This window comes from Rhinatrema bivittatum, chromosome 8, assembly GCF_901001135.1.
Source record: "Rhinatrema bivittatum chromosome 8, aRhiBiv1.1, whole genome shotgun sequence".
Lineage (NCBI taxonomy): Eukaryota > Metazoa > Chordata > Amphibia > Gymnophiona > Rhinatrematidae > Rhinatrema > Rhinatrema bivittatum.
This window is the reverse complement of record NC_042622.1, coordinates 12,374,422-12,394,019: the sequence shown is the minus strand read 5'-3', so window position 1 is coordinate 12,394,019 and position 19,598 is coordinate 12,374,422. Positions and strand designations below refer to the sequence as shown.

The 19,598-nt window shown below is 48.2% G+C and overlaps 1 protein-coding gene across 1 annotated transcript in view; it reads left to right on the top strand.

Annotated features, from left to right (window-relative positions):
• The window catches only part of NTSR1 (neurotensin receptor 1), a 229,351-nt gene that overhangs the window by 165,130 nt on the left and 44,623 nt on the right, over positions 1–19,598 (top strand). The window contains exon 2 of the mRNA XM_029613861.1: positions 16,423–16,624. Coding sequence (XP_029469721.1) covers positions 16,423–16,624 — 202 coding nt within the window. The remainder of the gene's footprint in view (positions 1–16,422; positions 16,625–19,598) is intronic.

Genomic DNA, 19,598 nt, shown 5'->3' with positions numbered 1-19,598 from the left:
CTCTGAGTGTTTCTGAGGCGAGTCCACTACTTTCACCTCTTCCTCCTGATGAAGCCAGCTATCGGCGAAACGAGGGCCTTTGTTGAGGAATGAGCAGTCCTGATTTAATTCTATGATTTATTCATTAATAGCACCAATGTGGACATTATTATAGATTTTTCAACTAACAACAATCAACACACTTCTATAAGTGATTTACATAATTGTCATGGATTTCTTACATGTAAGATTGTTCTAATGTATTTTACTGATGAGAAATATGTACAGATAAGTCATATTGTTGTGAGTTTTATTGTTGTTAGAATAAAAGTGTCCATTTAAAATTATAGGCATTGTTAAGATATTGGCTTTATGTGTTTAACTTTCAGCATGAGTGTTCCTTCTTAGTTTCTAATATAAACATACATGAACACTTGAGACTTTGGTTGATATGGCCGTCCTGTCATCAACTTTCTCTTTATATATATATAGATATATATATATATATATATATATATATATATATATATATGTACACAGTAAGAGACACTTTGGTGACACTTTCACACAAATAATGTATCATTAAGTGAAAGCCCTGCGAAGCCATTGTAGACGTCTGACAAAGCGGACTCCATTTTCCAGGCTCCGCAAATGGGATAGGAGGGCAGGCTTTGCCTTCCAAGGACGTACAGTGAGTGACCCGGGGCTAGGCTGTTATTCTTGGTAAAATGACTGTATCCTGAGGTGAGCAGATGTCCCCACTGTTCTTAAAGAAACTGCAACTGCAGATGCCGAAATGCAATGGGGTAAAAGCAGGCCTGGCTCAGCCTGTCCCTAATTGCCTGCAGCCCTCCAAGTCTTGCTTGCAGAGTGCCAGGCCTTTAGTGGTGGATAAGGCCTGCCGTACCCCTGGCAGTTTTCCCTTCTAGCTCACACGCAGTATGGGCAGTGTACGTGCCACCCACGGGGTTCCTGTATGTTTACAAAGACAATCAGTAGCATTGCATAGGGCCCGAGCCTTGCTACGTACCTGCTCATCCCTGAGCAGCCCCATTGGCACCGTTCAGCATGCATTCACAGGGCAGATGTGGTTTACATGGCAGAGATGCAATGAGTAAAACTGCAGTGATCCACTGCAAACAAGAGAGCAGTAACACACTGTGGTAATACAGTACTGCAGTAACGCACTGCAATAAAAGTGACAGAGTTGTGCTTTATTAGGAGGTTACGGGAGCTGAGCTTAGTGCTTCCAGGAGCGGTTACAGCGGCAGACCGAGAATCGGGGAGGCGGGGGTTCACAATCTGCTGCTGCTCCGTGGACTTTGGGCAACGCTCTTCACCCTCCATTGCCTCAGGTGCAAACTTAGGAGTGAATTTTCCAAGGGGGTCATTGCATAATCAGAGCCTGCATGCACAGTTAAGCTTTTTTAGAAACGATGAGAGTACCGGGGGGAGGGGCTGCCTGGTGGCCTTCTAGGGCGGGGGTCAGAGTGCGCACGGCCCTTGCTGGTTTGTAAGAGATATTACGTGTGTACATTACCGGACTTGCTCGTATACTTTTACACCTGCCAACCGACTCGTGCAGATGGAATCGGACTTCTCTGCTCTCTGCAGTTTTTGGGTGGGAGAGTGGGGGTTCAGGATGAAGTGCTAGAGGGCCTAGGTGAACTGGGGAAGGACTGGGGGAACTGGCGATTCCCAGTACGTGTGCAAACGAGTATTTTCAAAATGGTATATGCGTATACTTCATAAAAATACCTGCCTCCAGGGGTTTATCCGAGCAGTGACGTGATTATTGCACACGTAAAATGTAAAATGGGTAGAGAAAGTGTATGGTTTTTTCCGTGCACTGAAACATATACCTGTAATTTTACTGCAGAAATACACAATCAATGTAGATAAATGAGCTCTGACCGACGTGCCGCGAATGCGCAGAAGAGAGCGGCTCTGACTGCGCGGAACAGAGAGCTCAGGCGCGGCACGTCGGTCAGAGCCGCTCTCTTCTGCGCATCCACTTACGCGCACAAATGCTCTATCTCAGGCAGGTTTGAAAGATGGACTTTTAGATTGCAAACTCTCTGGAGAGAGGGAAATAGCTGAATGTAACTGTCCTTGAGCGACCAATGAATGCACGGGAGAATGCCAAGTCGCCCTTCTACTCGGGTCAGACAGAAATCTTGCTCAAGGCCATTGAGGTGGCGTTGGCAAGCCCTTGCCAATCTTGCATTATTTATTTTATTCAGCCTCCTGGCTTTTCAGTGGGGGCTCCAGGTGAGTTACACTCAGGTACTGCAGGTCTTTCCCTGTCCTGAGAGGGCTCACAACCTAAGGATCTCAGTTACTGAAGCTTCACCCCTGGCCTGGGTTCATGCGCTCGTAATTGCACCTCAGTCTTACGCATGTATGTAATAATGCGTTTAGCAGGAGATTTAGCGCGAGTGCATGCAAATGGCATGTAAAGGAGGCAATTTTCTATTCGCGAGCCATGGAGGGAGCCGCTCTAACGCCTGGGTCAGGGCAGAAGTTACGTTAAAGCGCCATTTCACGCCATTGCTGGCATTAGTGTAGTTGTGAGTCTATGTAGTTGTGGTGTAATCATGGATTGTGTTCACTTTTTCCTGACGCTATGGTACATTTTGAGGGTCTGCCCAAGAATAACAGTGGCAGGAGCCTTACAGCGTGGCAGGTCGGAGAGGGAGCAGGCTGAGAGGAGGAGGTTGCCCGGGCACGCAGGCTGCTGGGGACGCTGGAGACTGATGTGGTGAGTAGCTATAGACTGAGCTGCATTTCCCGCGCTCACAGTCAGATCATGGAAGGGGGTTAGACATTGCTCTGCCCACCCTGAGACCCAGGGCCGGACCACCAAGTTCTTCACTGTACGAAAGGGGAAGGCTTTCGCCCTGAGAATCAATCACGGGTCTCCGCACACCGATCGTTCTTAATGCAGTTTTCTGCTTGGGGCCTCAAGAGCGTGTATTTGGTTTGTGCGGACTTTCTGCGCGTATCTCATTTGCATACTCTTCTTTTACTGCATCCCGCGGGAGAGAGCTGGCTTCTGCCCTGCGCGCTCAAAAGAAATATGCACAGAAAAATTGCACCGATCTTCTGTACATTGGCCCCCATAGTAAATAAGGCCCTGGTTTTGTACCTGAGGGACTGGAGGGTGAGGAGACTCAGCCAAAGTCACAAAGAGCATCAGCGGGGATTTTGAACCCTGGCTGCCCTACCCCCACAGTGCTGTGCGCTCATTTGAAACGAAAGGGAGAATTTTAATGACATTTCCCATTTTGTTTTCATTTCATTTTGAATAAACAAAACAAACAGGGGAAAAAACCCCGTGGCGTGCAGTCCCTTGCAGTGCATATGCAGTGCGCGCATGCGCTGATGTAGTACCGCGCGAGCACATCCCGAATACCCTTGCACTTCTCTCAGCGTTCCCTGACAGCAGTAATAATAAGGAGGTACCCGGCAGCACTGTAGGAGGATAACGAGCACAGGGCCAGCAATCTTCGATATTAGCCAGTAAGAGTCTTGCAAACGGAGGCACAGGAAGCCGAGGTGATTGCTTTCCCGAGGTGGAGTCAGCATAGGAAGTGAGGCACCAGGGGGCTACCGTGACTGAGACCCACCGCCCCCACGAGGACTCTGTAAATGCCTGGAAAGAGATCCTCCTTTCCATCCGCTCAGCAGCCACCGGGGCAGGCCGAGCCCGTGTTATTTCTTCATTGTATTTCTGGAGCACCCAATTCCTGGGACTCCAGGCGATGTACACATCAGAGGAGACATGCACCAGCCAATAAAACATGCATTCAGTCCTCCACCAAATCACAGCCCCCACCCAAGCTTCACTCGAGTCCCTCGGTAATCAAACGACACCTACAACTGTTTATAAGAAAACGCGTCTTCGTCCCTTTTCTACCTCTGCCCCAATCGCTGCTCTGAGGAAGCCACCAGTCCTGCGACAATGGTCAACACGTAAGATCCAATTTACAAAGGGGCCGATGCATTCATTGTGCGCCGGATTTCCTAACGCGCGCCCAGCCTCCTCTCCTGGGCGCGGGATGCAATATCTAAATGAGGGGTCGCGCTAAAAAGGAGGTGCTAGGGAGAATTGTGCATCCGTTGTGCATCCATTTCCTCCCGCTACTGGCACAATATACACACACAAGATACACAGCCTGGACCTCGTATCTTGTGCGTTTATGTTGGGCGCCCGGTTCCTCCTACTTAGTATCATGACAATACTAATACCGGTAGGAGGAATAACAGAAAGCAGGATTTTTTTGTTTTATCAATGAGCAGGCGCAAAATTTGCCACATTGCAATGGGCATATTGGCCACACAGGAAATTTTTTGCATCACGGGTATTAGCTAATAGCCTCATCTACATGCAAATTTACATGGTTTGGATGCGCGGTTTGGATGTGCTAATCCCCGTATTGCATCGGGGGGTATGGATGTGCATCCAAAACGCGCGTCCAATCGCGTGTTAAGTCGTGCACTAGCTGCAGCGCACGGTGTTGCATCGGCCCAAAATCTGCAATGTTTTGTGATGGTTGTGCTCGAACACTGTTTAAAATTGTATCCCAGAATGACTTCAGTTACTTGGCATGGGGCAGCATTTCCATATCACGTGCTGAGGAAAGGAAAAGGTGACTGACTTTTAAGATCTCTTTTAGAAATCCTGCAAGCAGCCCTCTGAAGACTGCCCGGCTGCCGTGTTGCTGATGGTAAATGACTATTGCAGATGAGAGGCAGCAGATTGCATCTCTTGGGCACATGTTGACATCTGATCCTGATCCTTTTTAATTGTGGTTAATTGCATCTCATGCTGTTGGTGTATTTTTAAATGACATCATTGCACTTGTTGACTCTGGTTGATCCGAATGGCATCCCATACACTCTGGGCCAATCAGAGCTCCACGTGTGGATTCTTATTGACATCACTATTGCGTCGGAGTTGGACCCTTGGGCTGAGGTGGGGTTGACGCTACCCGTAGGCAGGGCCCTTGAGGCCACTGAAGCTTCACCTATACCAGCCCTCGTTCCCCTCGGGTCAAGCCTTTGGGTGTCGGGGCCTCAGTGTTAGCTAAGGATGGAAGGTAGTTCAGCCCAGAGACAGCAGCCGGTTGATGGCGTAATCCTATCCTGGACAGGATTCGGTACGGGAACTTGGGCGTCAATGGAACAATAGGTAGCTGGTGGCGCCCAAGCAAAGAGAGGCCTAAGCCTTGTGAGTCCACGTCCAGAGAATAGGCAAGAAGAGGCGTCACTGACAGGCTAGGAACAGAGCTGGTGGCAAGAAGAAGTTGTGGCAAATGGTGTACACTCTGGACACAGGAGAATCTGTAGCGTGGTCGTTCAAAGCCATGGTCAGGGCACGGAGAAGGCAGGTGTAGTCAATCAAGGCAATAGAGCACGGAGAAGGCAGGCGTAGTCAGGCGTGGCAGAGGGCCAAGGCTGGAGAGAAGCTGAAGAGTAGTCAGGCGTAGCGGAGGTCCGGAGCTGGAGAGAAGCTGAAGAGTAGTCAGGCGTAGCAGAGGTCCAGAGCTGGAGAGAAGCTGAAGAGTAGTCAGGCGTGGCGGAGGTCCGGGGCTGGAGAGAAGTTGAAGAGTAGTCAGGCGTAGTGGATGTCCGGGCTGGAGAGAAGCTGAAGAGTAGTCAGGCATAGCAGAGGTCGAATCCAAATAGTTCAACACATAGACGAAACAGGAACAAGGAGAACTGGAACCGGGAACCACAGGAAACAGGAAGACAACGAAGACACAATTTGAGGATCAGCAACGAGTACTTGGAATACGAGGATACCTGTTGCAAAGGCGACACTACTGAGCGAGGCCTGAGCCTTTATACACTGAAGAGTTTGACGTCAGCATACGGGTCTGTGGCCAGGTTCCCGCCGCGGGCCCTTTAAAAGAACTAGGGATGTGCGCACGTGCCTAGAAGGGGACGCAACGCTGATGGCGGCGTCTCTCCATGGGCCACGCGGAGAGGCCGGACGAGCAGGGACATCTTGGCTGGCAACACTGGGTAGCGAGGCAGGACCGGAAGCACTGGAGGGAACCCGAAGTTGGAGCTGGTGGCCCCTCGCTGCCAGAGAAGAGGAGCCAGGCCCTGGAATCCGTCTGAGAAGGTGAGAGGACCGCGCTGCGGGGCTGCCGCAGGCAGCGCACGTGACACATCACAGCTCTGAAGAGAGCTGGACTTCCATTTGAAGAATTTAAACATTTTACATAGGGGGAAATTAATACTCGGTGCACAAGCTTTTGGCACTCTGCCAGGCTTGCAGAAAGCCGTGCTGATATGGATTTGGTATTTTATTGTTACATCTGCAGGAGGAAATCCAAGAATAAAATTATGGCCTATGTAAACAAGTGGATAAGCAGCCAATTAAATGCTCCAATAATTGTTTTCAAAGGCCTGAAATTGCAATTGTGACTTTGAGGCTTCTTAGAAATTTAAGAAAATAAGAACATAGTTTACCTGAACAACCCCGCTCTGAGAGTCACAGATGATTTATTTCTTAATATTTTGGTAATCCACTTTCCTGCCAGCAGCCTTAAAGCAGCGAACAAGAAAAATGACAATAGATTTGTTATGCAAAAACACACCGACAGTAAATTACAGGTTGCTTTATTTGTACAAATTGTGGGTCAGCCCTGCTAACCCACCCTCCCCCCACATTCCCACGTCGCACGCCTGCCAAACCCCTGGTCGTACGGACATCAGTCCATCAGTCCATGGGTGGTCCTTGCTATTGGATTTATTTCCAGCTGCTTGGATGATGTAATCTTTCAGTCAGATTTCCACTTTACATCTCTTGAATTTGCTTTCATCAAACAAAATATCATTCTTAAAATGAGTAAGAAAACTTCAGAGCCCCTGCAAGCATGGGAACGGGGGGGGGAGGGGGAGGGAATCTTCTGAGATGAGTTCTGGCCGTTCTTGTAGCCAAACGGATGCCGGAAAAAGCTGGACTTGCAGGGAAAGGGTCAATAAATTGGATTCAGGCGCTTTTCGGACCAGGCAGGTTCCAGCGTTGGTAGGGCTGTAAAACGTGCAGGAAGTGCAAAGCTTTTGTTGCTCCGATGCCAGGTATCACAGCCTACAGAGACTCCAGCATGACCCGCTGTAAACTGGAATTCCAGATCGGGCCCCTGTCACTGTGAGAGCATCTCAGGGAACCCAGCATTGTGCACCTGTGTGCATCACTTTACATTTGTCCACATTAAAGTCCCAGTCTGTCAGGGCTTTCTGCAGTTCCTCATGATTATGAGCCCTTGAGGGTACATAAGTCATGCCAAGGTCCATCAACCCAGTATCCTGTTTCCAACAGTGCCCAATCCAGGTCACGAGGGGTAGATGAGATTCCAACTGCTTATCCCAAGAATAAGCAGCGGATTTCTGCAACTCCACCTTCATAATGGTTAATGGACTTTTCCTCCAGGAACTTGCTTGTCCAAACCTTTTTTAAACGAAACCTATAATAGCTTTCACCGCATCCTAGAAACATAGAAAATGACGGCAGAAAAAGGACCAACGGTCCATCCAGTCTGCCCAGCAAGCTATGGTAGCACCAGCCGTGCCGTACAGGTCATCCCCATACTTAACAGTTTCCCAATCCGTCAGAGTCAGGACCCTTGCTGGTTGCTCTCTGGGTCCAATTCCCCGTTACCTCTTGCCGCTGAAGCAGAGAGTAATGTCGGAGTTGCAACACAAGTATAAGGCTTATTGGATAAGGGTAGTAACCGTCATATGAGCAAGTTACCCCCATGCTTATTTGTTTTCCCAGACTGTACAATTTGGTGTCGTTGTTGGTTACTGTCTGAATCCAATTCCTCTTTTCCCCTTTTCCCCCTGCCATTAAAGCAGAGAGCAGTGATGGAGTTGCATCAAAAGCATGAAGGCTTATTGGTTAAGGGACGTAACTGCCACACCAGCAGGTTACCCCCATGTGCTCTTTACCTCATTCCCATCCTCTAACTTTTAGGGATCCACAGTGTTTATCCCATGCCCCTTTGAAATCTTTTATTGTTTTTCTTCACCACCTCCTCCGGGAGGGCGTTCCAGGCATCCACCCCCCTCTCCATGAAGAAATATTTCCTGACGTTGGTTCTGAGTCGTCCTCCCTGGAGTTTCAAATCATGACCCCTAGTTCTATTGATTTCTTTCTAAGTTTGACGATTGTGCATCACTAAAACCTTTCAGGTATCTGAAGGTCTGTATCATATCTCCCTGCACCTTCTCTCCTCCAGGGGGTACATATTTAGGTCCTTCAACCTCAACTCATATCATTTGATGGAGACCCCCCCACCATTTTTGTTGCTCTTCTCCGGACCACCTCCATCCTGTCTCTGTCCCTTTTGAGACAATGAATTCCAGAGCTTAATTATGCATGGAGTAAAAAATATTTTCTCTTATTAGTTATAAATGTATCACCCAGTAACTTCATTGTGTGTCCCCTGGTCTTTGTACTTTTTGAAAGAGTAAACAACTATTAACGTTTACTCGTTCCATTCCACTCATTATTTTATAGACCTCTAGCATATCCCCCCCTCATCTGTCTCTTCTTCAAGCTGAAGAGTCCTAACCTCTTTAACCTTTCTTCATAGGGGAATTGCCCCATCCCCTTTACTATTTTGGTTGCCCTTCTCTGTACCTTTTCTAATTCTGCTCTATCTTTCTTGGGATGTGGTGACCAGAACTGCAAACAATACTCAAGATGAGGTCGCACCATGGAGTGATACAGAGGCATTAGGATATTCTCTGTTTTATTCTCCATTCCATATGATTGATTTGTATTCCTTGATTTTATTGTTTCATGAATGATTCAGGAGGACTGGTGATGTTTCTGTTTCTCCATTGCTGCATTGCATACAGAGTCTGGCTTGTTGCGGTTTCCAGTTCAGGCTCTTTATTCTGTAATTGGTGAGTCTGTGTTCTGCCTGTTTGAGGCGGAGGATTTGGTATTTATAAAAAAAGGGAAAGGACCAGGAGGGGCAGCACAGTAATTGTTCACAGAGGGCAGGAGATAATGCTAGCACCGGCCCTGACTTCAGCGATGATTAAGAGTTATGAAACCCTGTATGGATCAAGTATTATATAAAACCAAGTTATCATCATTACTGTGATTAAAATCAGATGAGACAAAATAATAGGGGTGTGAATCGTGTGATCGATCGTCTTAACGATCGATTTTGGCGGGGGGGGGGGGGAGGTAAATCTTAGCGTCGTGTTTTTTTTTTGTTAAAAATCGTTAAAAATCGTAAATCAGGAGAGGGCGGGAAAACCGGCACACCAAAAAAACCCTAATACCCACCCCGAACATTTAAAACAAATCCCCCACCCTCCCGAACCCCCCCAAAATGTTTTAAATTACCTGGGGTCCAGTGGGGGGTCCCGGCGCGATCTCCCTCTCTCTGGCCACGACTGCGTTAAGAGCAATGGTGCTGATGGCCCTTTGCCCTTATCATGCCCTTATCATGTGACAGGGCAAAGGTAGCGCCGGCGCCATTTTGGTTCCTGACTCCCGATGTCACGCGTGCAGGAGATCGCCCCCGGACTATGTCATACGGGCGACGGTCGTCCATATGACATAGTGAGGGCAAAGGTAGCGCCGGCGCCATTTTGAAGATTGGCAATACGGCCCACGTGCAGGAGGTCGTTCCCGGACCCCCGCTGGACTTTTGGCAAGTCTTGTGGGGGTCAGGAGACTTTTGGCCCCCACAAGACTTGTGGGGGCCAAAAGTCCCCTGTGGCCAAAAGTCCCCAAGCTGGCCAAAAGTCCCTGGGGGTCCAGCGGGGGTCCGGGGGCGATCTCCTGCACGCGTGACGTCGGGAGTCAGGAACCAAAATGGCGCCGGCGCTACCTTTGCCCTGTCACATGATAAGGGCAAAGGGCCACCGGCGCCATTGCTCTTAACGCAGTCGTGGCCAGAGAGAGGGAGATCGCGCCGGGACCCCCCCACTGGACCCCAGGTAATTTAAAACATTTTGGGGGGGGTTCGGGAGGGTGGGGGATTTGTTTTAAAGGTTCGGGGTGGGTTTTAGGGTTGTTTTGGTGTGCCGGTTTTCCCGCGCCCTATTTAACGATACAATACAAATGCCCCTGACGATAAATCGGGGGCATTTGTATTGTATCGTGCACTCTAACGATTTTGGACAATTTTAAAATTATCTGACGATAATTTTAATCGTTCAAAAATGATTCACATCCCTACAAAATAACAAAAATTAGATGGTGATAGAGGACTTTCTATGCAGCAGTTCTGACTGGGTTGATCTTTTGCCTCTATGAGGGACAAGCTCTTGATTCCATCTGAAATTTTACCATTATCCTATAGCAGTAATTTAGCATCAAACTAGATGTGGGAAATGTCCCCTCTAGATAAAACCTATACAAGAACCATCTTTTTTTTAAACTTTATAGTTATTGAGATTTTACAGTTATTCTAGAAAGCATCAACTTTGCACAGAAAGACGATGAATTAAATTACCAAAAGAAACATATAAGCATACAAAAGAAAGACAAAATCATCTCATTAGTGCACTAGCACGAAAGGGAGAGGATAAATAAAAATAACAATAGAAATAGCATTAGCATGAAAGATTTTTTTAAATTTAGGAAGACACTAAAATCTTATTTGTTTGTACAAGCTTTTTCACAATGGATTGTTAACTAATGTTTATGTTTATTTGACATTTTCTTATTTGAATTTTATCTGTATGTAGTTATTTATTATATTTTTTTTAGATTTGATTCGTAGTTTTTATTACTAATTTTGTGGATTTTTATGTTTATTGCTTTGTTAGCTTTGCCTGTTTTATTTGTACATTGCTTTGTTTTACCTTTCTAATTTATTGTGATTAATCAAGTACTAATAAACATCCCCCCCCCCCCTCCCCTCACATACATTCACATTGTCCCCTGGCCAGGAGACATGGTATGGGGCATGAGGACAAAATTTATTTCCTAGAATCTAAAAAAAGTTTTCAATTGTTCTGGTAAGAAAAAAATGGTAATTTTAATGGTTATTAATAAATCAGCATTTGCAAGGATATCTCAAGAGAAAGATTGTTCCCAAAGCACAGGCTTCCTGGTGTAAGGCCAGGGTCCCCTTTCTTCTCTCCTGAGAAGCTCTGGATAAGTCAGAAAAATCCTAAAGTGCGTATTGAAATTCCTAAAGCAACTCAAATCATGTTCGGAGGGAAAAGATACTAACACATCATCGTCCTGTTGGAGATTTCCGAAAGCAGAGAGATCTGAAGTCTCCGTGGGAGGCCGTCACTTGCCTGAGTTCAGAAAGCAGACCTTGTTAAAGGAGGGAGCCGAATCCAATGCAATTGACAAAGTCTCAAGCAGATATCGCTTCATCCACCACCCTGGGGAAATTGAGAAGCTGAAGATTTAAGTGCCTCATCTATTCTCGATAAATTCCACCCTCCTATTAATAATCTCCTGCTCCTGAATGAGAGGAGCATGAATGGGATGTTCTGATGCAGAGATCCTGCCAGTTACTTTCCCTGGCCAGAGACCAGGGAATCCAATCCACTTCAGCAGAGCAGCAGGGAAAGCAACCCCGCAGCTTCCCATAAAGTTTCAGAGTGAATGGAGGGTAACCGCCAGTGGTTTCTGAGGGATTAAACAAGCATTGCGCAAGATTCGTGCAGCCTTGTTGCTGTGGTGCAGTTGGTGCAACCAGCAGCGAAGGCTCTCTAGGTCCCCACCGACAGCGGGTGGACCTAGACAGGGAGGAGACTGGCCTGAAGCTTCATCTATCCCAACCCCTTTCCCCTTGGGTTGAGCCTTCAGGTTCTGGGGGCCGGCAGGTCTTAGGCATGAGACTCTCTTATATAGGAGCGGGGACGTAGGTCAGGAGTCAGGCTGAGAGCAGGGGGCAGGAGGCAGATGAGAGTAGTTAGGCTCCAGGCAGCGGTCAGAGGCAGGCTGCAAATAAGAATGGTCAGAGTCCATGCTGAGGTCAAGTCCAGTAGACACTGTCCGAGGAAGAGCGCAGGGTACAACAAAGATAGGACTGAGACAACAAAGGAGGCGGGGCTGGAGAGGTCAGGCAGGCAAGGCAAGGCTGGAGTCAGGAACATAGGTGACCTGCTGCTGAGTCAAGGAGGGACACTCTGAGACGCCCTTTTATAGGGCCATGGAGAGTGACGTCATCAGTGGGCACTGCAGCCGTTTCCCGCTGTGGGCCTTTTAAATCTGAGGAGACTGGGCATGCAGGCACCTCAGGGAAGAAGTGGAGCAGCGGCCAGGGCAGCGACCTGCTGCGAAGATAATCTGGTGGCGTCCTGAGCCGCCCTTTTGGGCCGGCGAAATCGGGGGGTGAGAGACGCGGCTTGCGGGAGCATCCCTAACAACATTGGAAAGATGAACCAAAGGCTGAGACTCACCACCAAGCCTCCCAGTCAGTTCTGCTTCATTCCCAGCTACTACGCCAAGAGCCCCCCCCCTGCAGAGAAGAAAGCAAGCTGCGGCTCCAGGCCACGTCTGACACTGGTAGTCAGCGATGCCGCTGCCCCGCACAGAGAGGAGCTGCGCTCTGCCAGCGGTAAACGAGTGTCGAGGGGGCTGAGTGACACTTCTCCTCCCCCCCCCCACGCCGAGACGGGTTCCAAATCAGGCTGAACCCTGGGGCCAAAGGCTCCCTCCACGGAAGCAGGGACCACAAACTGCGAGATGGAAAGTTGTCCCACAGATCAGACTTAACTTTCTCTTTCCTTGTAGATGACATTTATCACTCGCAAAAAGAAAAATCAAAGGACAACTACAGTGTGGCTAGTTCATGCCGCCATCTTGCTCCTCAATAGAGCCATCTTGCTTTATTACTCATTTCAAGTAATTCTTAAAATAGGAAAAGTAAATAATTGTAAGTAGGCTGTTAGCACCCCTGGAAACATGCAGAGCCTCAGGGTAGGTAGTGGGAACGTGGAGGCTCATCCTCACTTGCTCCTCTCTTCATCACCATACTCTTGGCCTTGACTCCACCGGTCATTTATGCCACTCTGCTCCCCTCCTACATCATGTTGCCTTCTGTGCCATCAGGTTAGGAAGGGACAGAGACATGTAAATACCTCCAAGGTTTTCACGCACAGGAGGCGGTCCTCTTTCAACGGAAAGGAGGCTCTTGAACGAGGGATCGTGGGATGAAGGTGAAAGGGGGTAGATTCAGGAGTAATCAAAGGAAATATTTCTTTACAGATGCATGGAACGGCCTCCCAACTGAGGTGGTGGAGACCAGGACAGAATCTGAATGTAAGAAAGCTGGGGGCAAGCACAGGGGATCTCTGAGGGAGTGGTAGGGATTGTAAAGCTGACGAGTTGGTGTGGATGGGCCACAAGGTCGTCTTCTGCCTTCATGTCCTGTTTCTAGGAGTCCCACAGCCTCACTTCCAGAAGTCTCCGAAGACAGGGCAGACCCCGCACTGCTTAATATTCTACAGCAGGTAGAGATTAGCAGGCAGGGGAATAACAATCGGAGAGACCTCAGTTCCAAGTCTAGAGGACACATAAGACAAAAGGTTATTGGGTTACCATGCAGGAGAGAGAGAGCCTGCCGTGAGCAGCAGTGCATGCTCTAATGAATGGGAGGTGTTTGGTGCTCCCCGGAGGAGCACCACTTTCTACCTGACTCGTCTTGTCCAAATGTCTCCTTCCAGAAAATGTTTTAACCCCTCCAAAGAAATAGAGAGGAGTTATATTGAGCCAAGCGCACTGTTTAGCCCGTGGTTAAGGAGATTAGCCGTCCAAAATGCACATCCAACACCCCTCCCCCCCCCCCCCCCCCCCCCCCGAAGGTAATAGTGCTCATCCCATGCAAATGCACGTTGATGAGGCTATTAGCTATTCTCACCCAATTAAAAAAAAATGTGCGCCCGACCTGCACATTTTAATCTGCAAAACTTAACGCCTGCTCGGAGCAAGCGTTAATTCTTGAGGAGCCCTTTTTTTGGTTCCTCTGATTTAATATCATTGGAACTGAAATAGGAGAACTAAAAAAAAATAAAGTGTGCCGGCAGTCAGCTTAGGAAAAGGGATGGCTCAATTAACGAGCGTGCGTTTTCCCAGCCCATGGCTGCGCTCATATTGAGCATGCGCTTTCCTAACCGGCTGACAGCCCCCTAGCGCCTCCTTTTAACTGCAGCACCTGATTTAAATATTAAATTGGGCACCCGGGAGAGGTGGATCGGCGCGCGTTAAGGGAGCAGGCCCTCAATCATAAGCGTGCGTTTAATGCGCACCGATATTGTATCGGCCTGTTAGTGTGTGCGGGTGGGGGAATTATCAGATTGCCCTCACTGGGACAATCAGGCCGATTCAGAAAACTCAGCGGGAGAGCCGGCGCTCCGTGTTGAGCGCCCGCTCTCCTGCCGCGCACCCAGGCACCTCTCCTGGGCGTGCGATTCTTTATTTAAATTAGGGCCCGTGCTATTAAGGAGGCGCTAGGGACACTAGCGCGTCCCTAGCGCCTCCTTATTAGCGGAAGCGGCGGCTGTCAGCGGGTCCGACAACCGACGCTTAATTTTACCAGCATCGGTTGTTGAACCCGCTGACAGCCACGGGTTCGAAAAACGGATGCCGGCAAAATTGAGCGTCTGTCTTCCAACCCGCGAGCCGCGGGCTGATTTTTTTTTTTTTAATATCGCCATGATATTAAGTTGGAGGGTGCACAGAAAAGCAGTTTTCTTTTTACTGCTTTTCTGTGCACTTTCCCGGTGTTGTCCGTGATTAACGCCTGCCTTTGAGCAACCCAGGAAACGTCGGGGACCCGAGGCTGCACTAGCAGCCCGCTCTCTACCCGATTCTCCGGCTCCGTCGCACCTGTCCTCCCCCGCCGAAGGGGCCCCCCCATCTCACCGCTCCACCGTGCTCTGCTTTATTTGCTCCGTGATGGGCAGCAGTCAGGCCTCTCCTTGTTGCTCGGGTTGAGCAGAATCCTTTATGTGCCTGCAATGATTTTTTTTCCATTTCTTGCAGAGGAAACTAAAAATTCCGAGGTATTTAAAATATTTTAGGTGGCCCAGCTTAGAGAGGAAAATGAATAGCGAAGTTAAGTCTCCTCTTCCACTAATAAGGAGGCGCCAGGGACGTACTATTGTCCCTAGCTCCTCCTTTTTAGCGCGCGGCCTAATTTAAATAGAGAATTGTGTCACATTGAGGATGGGCAGTTTTCCCCCAGCTGATATGAGGGTTAAGTGCTATTTGCCGGAGTAAGGTCCCTTTTCGCGTGCGATAGGGATAGAAAATGACCCCCTCAGATTATAAGCCTCTGGGGATAGGGCAATACCTGCAGTACCTGAATGTAATCCACTTTGAAACACTGAAAAAAAAAGTGCAAAAAGCGGAATATAAAATCTAAATAAATAAAAATAATGGGGAATTTTTTAAAATTCGTATTTTAATTGTTGGATGTTATTTGATGTGTCTGTTTTGAAATATTTTATTGATGTTTGGAAGATTTTTACATGAGTTTTTAATTATTGAATGTTATTCTATTCATTAATTGTTTTGAATTATTCTTTTTATTGGTATGGTTTTACTAATTTTGGTTATGAGGAATGGTAATGTTTCTGGTTTTTACATTGTTGCAGTGCATACAGAATTTGGCTTGTTGCAGTTTCCAGTTCAGTTTTTGACTGTATATTTCTATTTATACTGTATGGACTCTTTATTCTGTATTTGAGGATCTGTCTGTGTTCTGCATGTGTGACTGAAGTGAGTTATTCCATTAGTGTGTAGTTTCTAAGTAGGGATCTATAGCAGCTTGACTTATTCTGTTTTCCTAATCGGGAGTGTAATAATCTTTTAGGCCTGGTGTAATATTTGTAGTATTAACTTTCAGAGGTAGGGTTGTTGCTGTTTGAGTGCTATTTTTATATGGAAATTATTTTTTCTCGTGGCTCTCTGAGGGTCATGCTCATGCCCAAGCCACATTATAGTAGGCCTAATACAATACAGATTCCAAGTGTCTCTTGCTTTTTTTGTAGGGATTTTTGGTGATATTTTTTACCTCAGAAGACTGTGCTTTGAATGTTCTTTTTCATGTAAAATCTGTTATTATAAATGCATAATTTTTAAGTGTTGTGTGAGGTGTGTGATGGGATGGGGGAGGGGGTGCAAGGCTGTAAGGTTTTCCTAGGGCCTCTAATACCCTCGCACTGGCCGTGGGCATTGCTGTACAAACATTGAACAGAGTCTCCCCAACTCCTGGTGTCATATGTTGCGTAAAGGGGGCGGGCGCAGATTTTTTTCGCTTGGCCATAGGCACCAAATTACCTGGCTACAGCTCTGCAAAAAACATTTGAACTGAGCTGCTCCCTTGTAATCTGCCTCGTGTAGCATAAAGCTGGAACATACATTTTGCAAATGACCTGTGAATGGGTGTGAGAGCGGCAACCTGTAACCTTGTCCTTCCTGTCTCTCTGCAGGTGAATGCATTCCTGTCCTTTGTGTTCCCCATGGTCCTCATTTCGGTCTTGAACACAATCATCGCCAACCAGCTCCTGATCATGTTCAAACAGGCACAGCAGGAGAACCAGGTGTGCAGCGTCGGAGGGCAGCAGACCATGCTCAGCATGTCGCTGGAGCCCAGCCGCGTGCAGTCCCTGAAGCACGGCGTCCGCGTCCTACGTATGTACTCCCGGGGGGGGAGGGGGGGGGGGGACAGCTTTCTGCATTCTGAAGCGCCTTGCCTCAGACTAAAAGAACTGGCAACACTTGTTAATATGGTGATTTTAAAGACTCTGATTTATCAAAGATTTTCCCAGCCGTGCAAAGCGCGAGACTGTGCTCGATGGATCAGTCTGTGCTTTTTTTTAACTTAATTAGAAATGAATCGATTTCCTATTGTCCAGTTTTCTAGGTTGTTAAAAATCTCGTAATACTGTTGCTTGCAAGTTCCTGCAGACACATTCATATTGAAAAATTACAGCCCACCAGCTCGATAATTATTAACACACACTGAAAATGACAGAGGGCCCCAGAACGGAAATATGCTCTGTGAAACAGAAAACCCACTGCTTTTATCGCCACTTTCAGTCACAAATTGGCACTTTTCAAAGCTCTGCAAAAGGACAGGAAATGCTAAGTAGTCTGCTGAGCCTTGCCTGAGGGCAGAATGCATCTGTGCAGCTCGGCTATCCGGCTAACTCAGCCCACCCCGCGGAGCCAGTTCCTGTTGAGCTGCTGAGAGGCTGCACATCCTTATAGCCCTTTCACTGTGTATGACAATGGCCCTTTAAATTGCAGGGCTGGCCATTCTTTGAGACTGACACTATGGCTCTGGGATGACACCTAATGTTTTGGTTTACCTATAAACAGGTCGATACAGTAACGTTGAGTTAAAGATTGCCCGTCTGTAACGTGCTGGGAGCGCACAATACAGATGAGTAAGGCCATCCAGCGATACAGTCTCCAGTTTCACGCGTCCTTAGCGCTTCCTAAAATAAACACCTAACCCTTTCCGCACCCAGCATGTAAATGAACGAAAAAGCTGTATAATGAAGGAATTAGCTATTCCCCTCCGATACTGTAACGGGCGCTGATATTATCTCCTTAGGAACGCGCTGTTTTGCCGCGGCCTTAACCTGTTAGTTTACCGCCTCCCCCTAGTAGGAGTTAGGACTGTGTAACAAATCCATCGACACCGCTTAAGATACTCAAACACAATAAAACAATAAGCCTGGCACCCTCCTTGATGTAGTACGTCCTGGATGCCCTCCCCTCCCCAGCGTGCCCGCCACTACCCCTTTCATCAGCTGCATCCACCCATTATGCCCCTCACGGGCATGTCCCGCTTCACAGAGCGCTCCCACTCAAATCCGTTCATGGGTATATACCCTTTCGCCCCCCTCACAGCGCCATGCTACCACTGCGACCCGGAGGAGGTGAGGCACAGCGGCGAAGACAGACGGGAGAGGAGAAAAAGCAGAGCCGAGCAAAGCAAAAGCGTGCAGCAAGCCGGCGAAATAGACCTGCGAGCAGAGGCAATAGCAGCGGTTCAGTAAGCCTGGCACCCTCCTTGATGTAGTACGTCCCGGATGCCCCCCCCTCCCCAGCACGCCCGCCACTACCCCTTTCATCAGCTGCATCCACTGCGACCCGGCAGTCCCATGAGGCCTACAAAAAAAAAAAAATCCCCGGCTCCCGCACCCCCGCACTGGCCCGCCGACTCTACCCCCCCCCTCCTCCCGATCGGGCAGGTAGGCGGCGGCGAAAAGCAAAAAAAACCAAAATCAATTTTTTTTTTTCTTCAAAAAGCGACATCACACAATGCATAAAATAATTTCTCCAGCCTTAAAGCGACTTACTTTTGGGATCTGTCAAGATCCCAAAAGTAAGTTGCAAAAGTAACTTACTTTTCTGAAGCCATCAGGAACACGATCTTCGCTCCTCCGGACGAAGACGAAGATGGCCGCCTGCACGGGGAAAGCGTGCAATTGGCCGCTGAAGACGTGACGTCACGTCTTCAGCGGCCAATTGCACGCTTTCCCCCGTGCAGGCGGCCATCTTCGTCTTGAGCTACGATCATGATGGCTTCAGAAAAGTAAGTTACTTTTGCGACTTACTTTTGGGATCTTGACAGGCCTCACGGGACTGCCGGGTCGCAGTGGATGCAGCTGATGAAAGGGGTAGTGGCGGGTGCGCTGGGGAGGGGGGGGCATCCGGGACGTACTACATCAAGGAGGGTGCCAGGCTTACCGAACCGCTGCTATTGCCTCTGCTCGCAGGTCTATTTCGCCGGCTTGCTGCACGCTTTCGCTTTGCTCGCACGCTTTTGCTTTGCTCGGCTCTGCTTTTTCTCCTCTCCCGTCTGTCTTCACCGCTGTGCCTCACCTCCTCCCGGAGCAAGGCTGCTTTTGCGCTCTGCTCCGGGAGGAGAGACACAGCGACGAAGCAACAAAGACTTTTCCTGTTTTTTTACACTTCCTGGTGCCTGTCATTCCAAATGTCATTTGAAATGACAGGTACCAGCGCACCCTGGTTACTGTATAGGCGCTGTATTAAGCGCCTATACAGTAAAATGGGTTACGCGGCCATAACCCTTCCCTACCGCTTTAAAGCCGCGGCATGCATTTGCATGCGATTAGAGGAGAGTATCGGGGAGTTAGTGAAGAGAGCTGTGCGTGCGGGGAGAAAGGGTGCGCCTGACACTGCCGCACTGTTTCTACCGCAGCCTTACTGTATCGACCCGAATGTATTTTTCTATAGTTTATCTTTCACCTTGACAGCGTTTTTGTGATGTAGACTTTTCAGTATCTGTTAATGAGGCCCAAGAGACCAGGATTCAAATCCCACTGCCGCTCTTTGTGACCTTGTACAAGTCACTTTACCCTCCATTGCCTCTAGTACAAAACAGAAATACCCACAGTACCTGAATGTAATCCACTCTGAAGTGCCAGAAAAAAACCAAGGGTCCATCAAGCCCAGCATCCTGTTTCCAACAGTGGCCAATCCAAGTCACAAGTACCTGGCAAGTACCCAAACATTAGATCACAAGCTACTATTGCTTATTAACTACCATCATAGCAGTTTATGGATTTATCTTTTAAGAACTTATCCAAACCTTTTTTAAACCCAGTTACACTAACTGCTGTAACCACAT